The sequence below is a fragment of the Antennarius striatus genome, chromosome 16, assembly GCF_040054535.1.
Source record: "Antennarius striatus isolate MH-2024 chromosome 16, ASM4005453v1, whole genome shotgun sequence".
NCBI lineage: Eukaryota > Metazoa > Chordata > Actinopteri > Lophiiformes > Antennariidae > Antennarius > Antennarius striatus.
Window position 1 is genome coordinate 10057019 of NC_090791.1, and position 11994 is coordinate 10069012.

General features: G+C 39.2%; 1 protein-coding gene across 1 annotated transcript in view; it reads left to right on the forward strand.

Annotated features, from left to right (window-relative positions):
• Positions 1–11994, forward strand: part of cacna1aa (calcium channel, voltage-dependent, P/Q type, alpha 1A subunit, a) — a 68563-nt gene that overhangs the window by 16003 nt on the left and 40566 nt on the right. The window contains exons 4-13 of the mRNA XM_068336029.1: positions 5231–5322; positions 6091–6243; positions 6473–6660; positions 8557–8660; positions 8752–8867; positions 10262–10306; positions 10432–10515; positions 11031–11237; positions 11581–11693; positions 11821–11933. Of these exons, the coding sequence (XP_068192130.1) occupies positions 5231–5322; positions 6091–6243; positions 6473–6660; positions 8557–8660; positions 8752–8867; positions 10262–10306; positions 10432–10515; positions 11031–11237; positions 11581–11693; positions 11821–11933 (1215 nt within the window). The remainder of the gene's footprint in view (positions 1–5230; positions 5323–6090; positions 6244–6472; positions 6661–8556; positions 8661–8751; positions 8868–10261; positions 10307–10431; positions 10516–11030; positions 11238–11580; positions 11694–11820; positions 11934–11994) is intronic.

An 11994-nucleotide genomic window follows, 5' to 3' on the forward strand; every position in this document is an offset into this window, starting at 1 on the left:
AAGAAAACGAGTGTCAGCAAAACTGCAGAAAGCTGAAAAGAGTGAGGCTGTTCGGTAAAATTCCTGTAAATGCCTGGTCTCACATAATCCCCCACCCTCTGTGCAAATCTCTGCGCTTTGTCAATGTAACTCTCAGAGCAAGTATGACACGTGGATGACACTGGGGTTGGTGCAGTTGCGTTACTTATCAAGAGTAACGAGATTTTGAAAGTATCCAAATAAAAAAATATTGTCAACAGACACAGCTGTCCAGTTTGGATGTATTGGAAATATTTGGTTCCAATTTCTCTGTCATTGTTGTGTGACCTTCCCATTAATAGTGTGTTGTGTCTTGTGGAAACCTTTGGTCTTACATAATGTGTTCAGGTAGATGTGCATGTGCATAGCTAAAAGTACATTACTGACCTTAGATCATCAGTTTATCCTGCAACCACATGAATCAAATCTATATTGTAGAAGATATGGATCCAGTGTGCGTACATCCACATTTGTTGTCATATCCAGCAAACATGAGCATTGCTACAAAGATTGACGTTCATCAGACTCTCTTAAGCTCAAATTCTATATATTGTCTTGGAGTCATGACACATATCCTTGATCAGCATGTTGTTCGAAGCTAGAATTAAAATCTATTCATCGCTCTCTCCCTCCCTCCTCTGTAGCATCTGTGTGTGTATTGGTGACCTGTCTGCTGATTATGAAAAAATAATGAAATGACACAGTCTGAATTAACCATACTGTATATATATATAAATTATATGATATAAAAAGTAATAATAAAGACATGAGAAATGAGAAACGCGAGTGATGCAGGAAAAATGCTAAGGTGCTGAAAAGCCTCCATCAACAACAATAATTTATGGTTATTTTATACACAGAACACACCCAGTACACTTCATCCTTCTGTTAAGGCACTGTGTTGTTACCATTTTTCTGTCAGGCAGGAACCTGCAGGAGGATGTACAGAGAATATGCTGCAGCATTAACAGTATAGCATACAGGCTGTGCAGTTCGATGGTTCACTATGTGCATGACTGAAGTCGATGCATTTACAGTCACACACGTTCTTAGTTGTGTGTTCTATGAATAGAGGTTGTTTCTGTTCTTTGAAGATGAAAGATTACTTTGGCCTTTCTCCCCACCATGCTTTGAAAACAGACTGACACACATACACACTCATGCACGCATGCACCCCCCCCCCACACACACACACATACTATGAGAGCTGTCTCTCGTAGTAAATTGCCTGAGTGATCTGGCCCTGGGAATAAGCTAGTTGTTTTTTTATGCCCACTATTGATTATTAGTCCAATTATCCTTGGTTTACAGTCATTCTTGGCTTGTATCTTGCTGTCTTCCCTTATTTGTTCCTTGTTGAGGCTTCTTTGCATGGGTACAACTAATTCAAGGAAGTGAAAGAAGAAAGGAAATGAGGTTGTAATCAAATATAGTGGTTCTTTTTAAAATGGTTTTTAAACCCAATCTATGGCTGATCTCTTTCCAAAAAACATGTCTCATTCGATCTGTTATATAATCTAAGGAGAATTGTCACATCATGCCATCTTGAAAAAATATTTAAATCTGGATTAAAATATATACTGGGCTAAGTAAGGAACATTACTGTATCTCCAAACATGTGCTACATTCAAATCATGTTGGTGAGACAGTGAGTTCTGAAATTGTCTTGAGTTCTGCTTTATAGTCTGAAATGAAACTGAACCATTTGGATGTTCCAGGATGTCAGGGAATATCATTCAAAGGAATATTGAGCTATTAATAATCTCATTAAGACCTTCTCTGACCAATGTATACATACATAGAATATCAAATACTAAATGAAAACTTGGAGACAGGGGAAGATAATTTGGGAGTTTGTGAAGAAGTGAAGGGGTTCAGTCGGTGATGTAGACAGAAATAATTAGGTCCCACTTTTGCTGAATTAAGCAGGAAAGGAGACACAGAGAATATGCAAACAAATATTGTGTTTGTGTAATGTGACCGTGTCCCTTGAGAAGGTGCTGGTTGGGAGTTTGTGTAATGGCAGTACTTCCTAATGTGATTCTCCTAAATCAAATGTGTTTCCTTGACCATATAGGGCAGGCCTGTAGTTTAGGACTATATGATGTACTATAGACAGCATCCCTGTCTGACATCCCTGTGTGTTTTCGGATGGTTCTTCTAACTGACCTACTTTCCAGTCTGCATACTTGAATAAAATAATTCAGCTCAATATATTTGATCTCCAACCAGCTCTAGTTTCCTGTAGATATGTGTGTGTGTGTGTGTGTGTGTGTGTGTGTGTGTGTGTGTGTGTGTGTGTGTGTGTGTGTGTGTGTGTGTGTGTGTGTGTGTGTGTGTGTGTGTTTGTGTGTGTTTTTATCATTTATGCCTATTGCTGAATGTGTGTAAATGTTCCTTTTTGTGAGGTGTGATATATTTATATTAAAAGGAGAGGATAGATGGAGGAAAACAATCAATCAGGCTCCTCCCTTGGCCCTGTTACCAAGGTGATACCAAGATTCTATCAATGAGCCCAGGTCCCTGTTGCCATGGAAACGCTTATGAATGAGAAATGGCCCGGTAACCGTGGAGACGGTGTGAATGAGGAACTGCCTCATCAGCCCGACTGTTTGTGACGGCGGATAATATTTAGAATGGAACACATTCTAATACCATCATCAACGATGTCGTCATTCTCTGTATGATCATCATCGTCCTTATTAATACTGTCAGAGTTACTACATATAGTCACGACACCGAGAAAAGTTACACGCAATAATACAGCTATTATGTCTGATGCTCAAATATTCAGTCAGAAGGATTGAACAGTATCTAGCAGTGACTTAATAGATCGCAACTGAACGCCCCTTCCTCTCCTTCAACTCCTGTTAGTTAAAGTTTAGGTCGTCCATTCTGGACTGTTTTTCGAGACATGTTTGGACTCTGTCGGTCCAGCTTAATTACAACACATTATTTATTATTTTAAGATAATTAAACAAAGCTGAAAACAAAAAATCATAATATTATATTCAGTTTGTCCCGATGAATACTTTACCCTGAAATCCTACGTGTGTACCATAACATCATTATATAAATGGGCAAAACACAGATAAAAAAACAGTGTAATTATCCAGTTGTGCATCACTACTTTGATCGCCTTCATTGCGCTGACTTTCCTGCTTCCAGCAGTACAGGGACTAAGTTGTTAAGTGCTTTATTAGGGATGGGTAGCTTAGCCTTCAATTGACCTCGCTCCTTAGCAGTATTCTCAACTACATAACATTATTATAACAACAATAATACATAATACAATGCTACTTACATTTTGGGGTGTTTGACATGAAGCTGTTTACCCTGAAAACATTGAATTATCTAAAGCATTCCAGAACCCATTGAGCAAAAACTCTAAATATTCACCATATGATAACTATTAATATGAGCTATTTACATGAAAAACACTGAATTCATTTTTAATTTTTCTCTTAATTCCTTGTCACAATCTCTTAATCGACAATCATTAGATGTGTGTCACATATTGTTATTGAAATAGCTGTTTTTTCTTTATTACAAAGTAAATGGTTGCCAATAAATCTGAAAATGATACAGCTGTGCTAGCTTGAGTTCAGTCTGTAAAACTGACAATGCCATAAAAAAATGTTTCGTTAAATTTTTTTTTTCCAGAAATATACAAAATCACATTGTATGAAATTTTTTCATTTTTCTTTTTACAGCAAAGACTTTTGGTTTACCATTTGGAAAAAAAGGCCAGTTGGTTTTCTGAGGTAGCAACTGAAGCAATTGAGACACTGCCTCAAATATACAGTAGATTATGATTGGCAATATCTTTTTGATGCCTTCTGTACATACTGATCAATACAATAAGAGGGAAATTTGACAACAGTGGACAGATATGTTTTTGTTCTGCACAATTTTAAATCTCTTATTTCAAAATCACATTCAGAGATGGCAGACGGTGTATTCACTCGTCTTTTGTTAGAATGTAGGATTCCGCTGCTGAAGGACACTTCTGTCATAATGTTTCAGCTACAAACACAACTGCTATACAGTGCTGGCCAGAAGCCTCTCAGTTACAGGCCGGTTTCTCGTGCGGCATTTGATATCACACAATGTCATTACAAGGACCCTAGCCTACACCACTGATGGAGGGCCTACCGCCGGGGGGAGGGGGCTTCCTGGTAATACAATACAGCATTCAAAACCACAGTTGAGTATCCCTCCATCCATAGACCCTGGAGCAGAGTTGTTTTTCCATTTTTACCAGTTGCGAGTTTTTACAAGCAAAGGAAGCTGATTTCAGTTCGTGATTAAGCCTCTGCTGTGTCACCAGGCCTCTTAGTGTAAAAGAGGAATGTTTCAGGAAGACGGCAAGAGAGAGAGAGAGAGAGAGAGAGAGAGAGAGAGAGAGAGAGAGAGAGAGAGAGAGAGAGAGAGAGAGAGAGAGAGAGAGAGAGAGAGAGAGAGAGAGAGAGAGAGAGAGAGAGAGAGAGAGAGAGAGAGAGAGAGAGAGAGAGAGAGAGAGAAACGGGAGGGAGGATGATTCACAGTGTGCGTCAGACAAAAGGACTGACTGGAAATTTGGCAGCGCAAGGGAGCATCTTGACTACCTCAGGAACACACACACACACACACACACACACACACACACACACACACACACACACACACACACACACACACACACACACACACACACACACACACGTTCACTCTGCAGACAAAATGTACCAAAAATAAAAAGGCAGAAATAAGCATATCAGCATTTCTGATTCTCACAACCTGTCAGTGCTCCCTCCACCATCTCTCATTCTCTCTCTCTGTCTCTCTGTCTCTCTCTCTCTCTCTCTGTCTCTCTGTCTCCCCCCCCCCCGAACCTGTCCCATTTTCCCTCCTATCATGCCATTCCCCCCTTTTTTATTTCGTCCTTACATCACTCAATACAATACATTCGCTCCTGTTGGTTCATCCCTTCCTCTTCTTGATACACTCCTCTGTCCTACTTCACTTGTCGGTCTCTATTGATCAGCTCAGCTCTTACAGGATTTCCATACAGAGCTCACCCTATGTGCTTGTAATGACCTGGCATGAGTTTGTGTCAAAGTGTGTCTGTAGAAATGTGTGTGTAATAGAGAATGAGAAAAATAGGTCCAACAGACAATGATTAGTATTGATTGGATTTGCACATGTCAAGCTTTTGTGTCTTTGCCTGTAGGATCCTGTCCACTGTGGGTTCAGATTTTGACTTGAGGACCCTCAGGGCAGTGCGAGTACTAAGGCCCCTCAAACTGGTGTCGGGTATTCCCAGTAAGTGAAAACACTTCATCTGAACTAATAATGACATTTTAGAAGCAACACTTTGAATAGCTTTTGAATACTTACAATCTTCATCCCACACAGCTTCCCCTTTTTTGATCTTATATTTTACTTGTCATTACTTCTTTAAGATACTTTCTTTAAACACAGAAGGATTTCAGATTTTATTGGAGGATCAAAATAGCTCAAGAAACTGTTTAATATCAGAGTTTTATGCAGCTTTTTGTTGTTCTGCATAATGCACCTGAAGCGTTCCAACAAAAGTGGTTGTTCTGTGCACTATCTGCTCCTTTTTTAATGTTATACTGGCAGCAGAGTTCCAGCACCACTGCAGTGTTATTAATAGCTTAGAAGCCACTACAGGGCTGAACAGCTGAACCAAGGCTTACTCATCATTTAAAGCTTCTATTCCAGTACATTATATTCAGTATTTTTGATTCTTTTTTTCAGAATATGATAATGAATCAAACTTATTTCATAATGTGTGTATTTTTTGTCAGGATTTTTATAAAGGAACGATGGCTGTTTCACCTCAACTACTCTATACTGTGTGATCACATTATAAATCTTTCCATTACAACTGTTTTATAGATCACAAAACTGGCAGCTCTTTCTGTCATCACAGCAAAATAATTGTTGTGGTCTAAGTGTTATGAGGAGGAGAAAGGAATGGGTGCACCTGTTTCTTCTTTGTTCAAACTGCATTAAAAAAAACTATGACTGTACAAATGCCAATTCTGTATGGACTATGTCCTCCAGGCTTACAGGTGGTGCTCAAATCCATCATGAAGGCCATGATTCCACTGCTGCAAATTGGCTTGCTTCTTTTTTTTGCCATCCTGATGTTTGCCATCATTGGCCTGGAGTTCTACATGGGCAAATTTCACACAACCTGCTTTGACAATCATACAGGTAAACAAGCTTGTTTCTCTCTGGGCATGTACATGTTTTTTCCAGCAGTGCTGCCAGGATAATTTCTAACAGTAAAGATTTCCTGCATTGAAAAGTGCACATACTCAGGATAATGAATATTTTTAAACAGCTGACAAAGCACAATTACTACATTGTTAAAATTAGAATTTTCTTGATACTTACAAAACAACCTACTTTCTTCTTTTTCTACACTTTCGTCCATGTTCAGGTGAGATTCGTGAAGAGTTTCCATGTGGCACAGAACCTCCGTCAAGACTGTGTCCAGATGGCACCACATGTAGACAGTACTGGCTGGGGCCAAACTATGGGATCACCCAGTTCGACAACATCCTGTTTGCGATTCTCACCGTTTTCCAGTGTATCACCATGGAGGGCTGGACTGAGCTGCTCTACCATGTATGTACTGCTGATCACTGTTTGGGGCGTATCTACACATTAGCCGACTAGCCCATTATCCATTTCAGCCAGGAAAACACAGAACATGTAGAGGGGGAAATTAACTTGTAGTAAAGCATAAATGAATGAAGGAATCTGGGAGAGTTACATATCTAAAAAAGCAAAACCATCTACACCAGTTCCTGTTGTAGATGGGCTGCACTGGAAAACTTGACAGACAGGAATTAGTTTCAGACTGGACATTCCACATTACTAATGTATATGCCACTTAGACCCTGTTTAAGAGACCTTAGTGTCGCAATTGTTAATTTGTTGAAAGATACTGCTTCACAACATAAAATAAAAATGCTTGCATAGCTGAACTTAGGTCACAATTTTGTCCAGCTTATCTGTCGATGGTTGCAAAGTAAAGCCTTAGGCTGCACACCCACACCAGTTAAGATTATTTACACATAAAATACCAAAAATTAAAGTGTTAAAATGTCCAATGATTTTCACTTGAGCACACTGTGCCTTCTCCAGTGAAATAGGTACCAGGTCTTGAGCAGTGTCATTACTCATGCCCGAGACTCAATAGTTCCCTGTTGTCAGTGGCAATGGTTGCTAGGAAACCAACGTAGATGAGGGTCTTAGGGTGTTACTGTAGCCATCTCTTTTCCTCCCCCTCCCGGTTCATTTGTTCTTTGCCAATGCTCCTCTTCTGTCAGTTTTTCTTTATAACCCTTCTCTACTTGATTTTGTTCTTCCACCCTTCCTTTTCTTTTCATATTGAGTCTCTCCCTGAATCCCTTCTTCCCGGTGCTGCTCTATATTTAAAAGAGCCTGTTCAGCCCAAGTTATTCTTGTAGCTGATGGGGAGGGGAGCGATGAAAGTTTAATGGTAGAAAAAAAGGGTCTGCGGCACATTGGTTACACAGCAGCAATACCCACTTACATGCAAGTGTAGAGGGAATGATGAAGGAAGGAGGAGATGGTGGGATAGATAACGTGAAGCAAAAAACATAAGAGAATATCTGGAGGTGAGAAAGGGTGTAATGAGGAATGAGGGAAGAGGCTGATATGTGACAGTGATGAACTGAAAGGTTGTGTAGGAAAAGGAGGCTGACATTGAAGGAAGGTAGAAGGTGAAACGATTTAAGAATGAGCAAATTAACAAAAATGAGATTTAATGACGAGAGGAAAGGCAGGGGTCCTAAACAAGGATCAAAAAGAGAGAGAAGACAATAAGGGACAAAAAGGTGCATCTGGACAGCAAGATGTTAGAGACAGAGTGGGAGAGACCAAGCCGTTTGTTATACATTATTTACTGAGCAGCTAAATAGAGTGGCAGATATGCATTTACTCATGAGATGACTTAAAGCAAAGTCACATCAGCCCTTCTGTTTATATTTCTTACAGCAGTGGATCAACACTCCTAAGTGTGCTAACCTCAACTCACTTTTTTAATGGTCACATCATTTTGATGATTTTAGAGAAACACAGGATTCCCTCCAGCTGCTGGTTTAATTATATACATAATTCATGAGTATTTAAGACACATATTCTTTGTGCAGTGCTTACATGGAAACAAATGCATCTTAATTTGACATTTCTAATAAGTTGCACACACATTATTGTGAATGTATGGGTGCTGGGATATTTACGCACCCTTAACTTTCAGTACAGATGGACAAAAACAAATGCAATAAAAGCCGGCCCATGCAGCTGCGTAATCATCCTGCAATGTAGGAATGTTGAATCTCTGTCATCATTAATCATGGCAAATCTGCCAATACTTTACTTTGATGAACCGTTAACCAAGCAATAGCTCACAGATAGCTCAGATGCTATTTTTATGAAGCTGAGAAGCTAAGAGGAAAACATTGATTACTCTGTTTGATGTGTGTATGTTTCCAGAGCAATGATGCCTCAGGGAGTGCATGGAACTGGATGTACTTCATCCCCCTCATCATCATCGGCTCCTTCTTCATGCTCAACCTGGTGCTGGGTGTGTTGTCAGGGTAAGCATGCATCTGTGACGAAGGCAGTTGAAAGATTTTATTTTCTCCCATCTCTATACATTAATACTACCTTTTGAAATGGATTTTGAAGGGAGTTTGCCAAAGAGCGAGAGCGTGTGGAGAACAGGAGTGAGTTCCTGAAACTCAGAAGACAGCAGCAGATTGAGAGGGAACTCAACGGTTACCTGGAGTGGATCTGCAAAGCCGGTATGCACATCAGAACATATGAGTGGTTCATTTTTATAATAAAAACCAACTGACCAAAAAGTATATTGCAAAAAAATATCTGCTAAATTAATACATACTGCATACGTTCTTTCCTGAAATTTCAATAATGACGACCACAAGCATGCCTATATAGAAATGCTTTGAATTAATTGTATTCAGGATTACCCTAAAAGTACTATACTGTAATAATAAAGTGCAGTAATTCTATTTGGCGTCAAGAGAAAGTCCCTTGGAGTTTTTTTTAAGATTTTCATGTCCACATCTGTCGGTGTCCAAAGAGCACATCCATTACACTCATTCTTATTTCAGGGAACACTACTATTCTTGCATTTTTTGAATAACATACTAATTTTAATTTACTAAAATAAAATGTTGAAGACTGCCGATTGTCATACCAATATTTAATCAACACACTCTAAAAAAGAATAGAGTGGATTTGACCAAGAAGAAGTGCAGGATATCATATAGAATTTCTATAGTGCTCACTCAGTTAAATCTACTGTGTGTTAAAATGCACTTTATTGCTAATGATAAAATGTGAGCTTTGCAGTAAGATACAGAACTGGTGTTTAGTGAGCTGACATTTTGACAATCATAGTTCACCACAAAACAGTTTAATCACAGTCAAGTCAAGGCTTCAGCAGTAAATATTACTAAGGTCTGTATAGTTCTGATTTATATTGGCAAACTGTTGTCAAGATTGAGAGCACCAGGTTGGCAGAAGAGTAAAAAACATTCCAAAAAACATATCTAAGATCAATGTATGTATGTTCTCAGACATTGCCCTGTAGCCACTTCTACCTGTTTTTAATTCTGATTTAAATGAATTTCCAGGTTTCCCATCATATAACTTCTACGTTTCGCAATGCTTTATACCAAAACCTAATGCATCATGATGGGAAATAAAGGGAAAGATCTTATTAGAATGTTATGAATGAGCTAAATTACAGATAGGGAGCTTGCTCAGTTTTTGTACACCTCTAGGAGTTAAGACTCTTTTTTTTGCTGCAATGGAAAGGACCCGCTGTTTGCACCTAGTTGCTTTTTTCTCTCCTCCCTTTTTGCACTGACCCACATTCTGAAGGCAGGAAAGACATAGAGAAGATGAGAGGGATGGAGGATTGGGTGTTGGAAAGAGAAGATCAAGGGGCAAACAGGAAGGACAGACCTTTGATCTGCTTGAAATTATAATCTACATGATAAAAAGAAAGGAGTCCAAAAATGGAGGGAGGAATAAGTAACTAACACAGGTGCAGGCCAAAGAGTATAACATTTTAATTTAAATGACAACTGATGATAGATAAAGGTGGTTTGATCATAGATGAATTAAACATGTTGGGACTGTAACTCCTTTGCTTCTGTGTGTTTTGCAGAAGAGGTCATCTTGGCAGATGATGAAAATGAAAATGATTATGATGGTATGAATTCCATTTTTTAAATTTCCTTTCTAAAATTTTATCTTTTAAAATGCACAAATGAATTTTGCCAGTTCAAGTGTATCAGTGTTGTATTTAAAAACAAACAAACTCTTTTTCCATTCCAGGTTCCCGTAGGAGAGCCACAAAGAACCACAAGAGCAAGGCTGAGCTTCTAAATCCCGAGGAAGGAGAGGGAGATCTGGGAGTCGGTGAGATACACAATCTCAGACACACATACACACACATATGCAAACACACACCTACACACACAGAGGTAAACCACATGAACATATAGATTCTGTCTTATCTTGCATATCAGCATTACTTGACTCTCCTCTCCTTCTTTCTCCTGTCCTTTGCTGCTCTGCACTTCTTTCTTTATGTTTCCTTACATTTTTTGTTGTCCTCCAACTCACCTCATTTTCTATCTTTCTTCCCTCTCTCTAACCTTGTTACATCATCCCTATGTATCTCTTTCAACCCTCAAATTCAAATGTGGGTCAGTTCTCATACTACAATAAATTATATAAAACATTCTCTGTAGCCATATTATGTGGTGTACATAATATATTTGGATCAGTATAACATGTTAAAAAGAGCACTAATCAGACTTACCCAGGCTGAATTATGAATCACATGATGCACTCTAAAATTCAAACTGTCCTAAAAAATCATTTCACCGTGAAGTAAATAAATACCCAACATGCCCGGCTTGTCCATCCAGGGTCACCATTTGCCCGTGCCAGCTTGAAGAGCTCCAAGCTGGAAGGATCGACTTTCAAGAGGCGGGAGCGGCGGCTACGTTTCTTGATCCGACACGTGGTTAAGTCCCAGGCCTTCTACTGGACTGTACTGTGTTTGGTGGGCCTCAACACACTGTGTGTGGCAGTAGTACACTACGACCAGCCGGAACCACTTTCAGACTTTCTAAGTGAGTAGGAGTAAAAAGAGCAGTGCAGATTGTTTCTTCAAAAGCACAAATAATATCATCACAGTTCACTGAAACGAGCATTTGGACATATTCTTTGCTAAACTTGTCAAATCAACAAAAGCCCATTCAAACACAAAATGTCCTCTTTTCACACACACATTCAAAAACAATTTATATATGCATGCCTAAACATACATATGACTAAACATTGCTCTTTCACAGAGATGTAGATCGATGGGTCGGTGAGAGGATAATTTATGAATACAGGACAGACGGAGGGATTGATGTTCTCCTCTTACTTTGAACTTCTCATTTTTCTTCTTCTCTTCTTACTTTCATGCAGACTTTGCAGAATTCATCTTCCTGGGGATATTCTTGACAGAGATGTTTATAAAGATGTACGGCCTGGGTAGACAGGCCTACCTCAACTCCTCTTTCAACTGCTTTGACTGCATTGTGAGTTCCGCACAACCCCGTGCAAAGGCTTATATTAGACTTTTCACACACATTCACAAAAGGCATTGACGCTGTTTTTCATGATGCTAAATGACCACATGCTTGCGTACACTTGTTTGTTCATTAGGTTATATGTGGTAGCATATTTGAAGTGCTGTGGTCATTCATCCAGCCGGGCACATCGTTTGGCATCAGTGTGCTACGAGCTCTCAGGTTATTGAGGATCTTCAAAGTCACCAAGTAAGTCGCCTGGATTGCAGTTTTAATTGATTCTCATATTCATGCAATAGACACAATATTG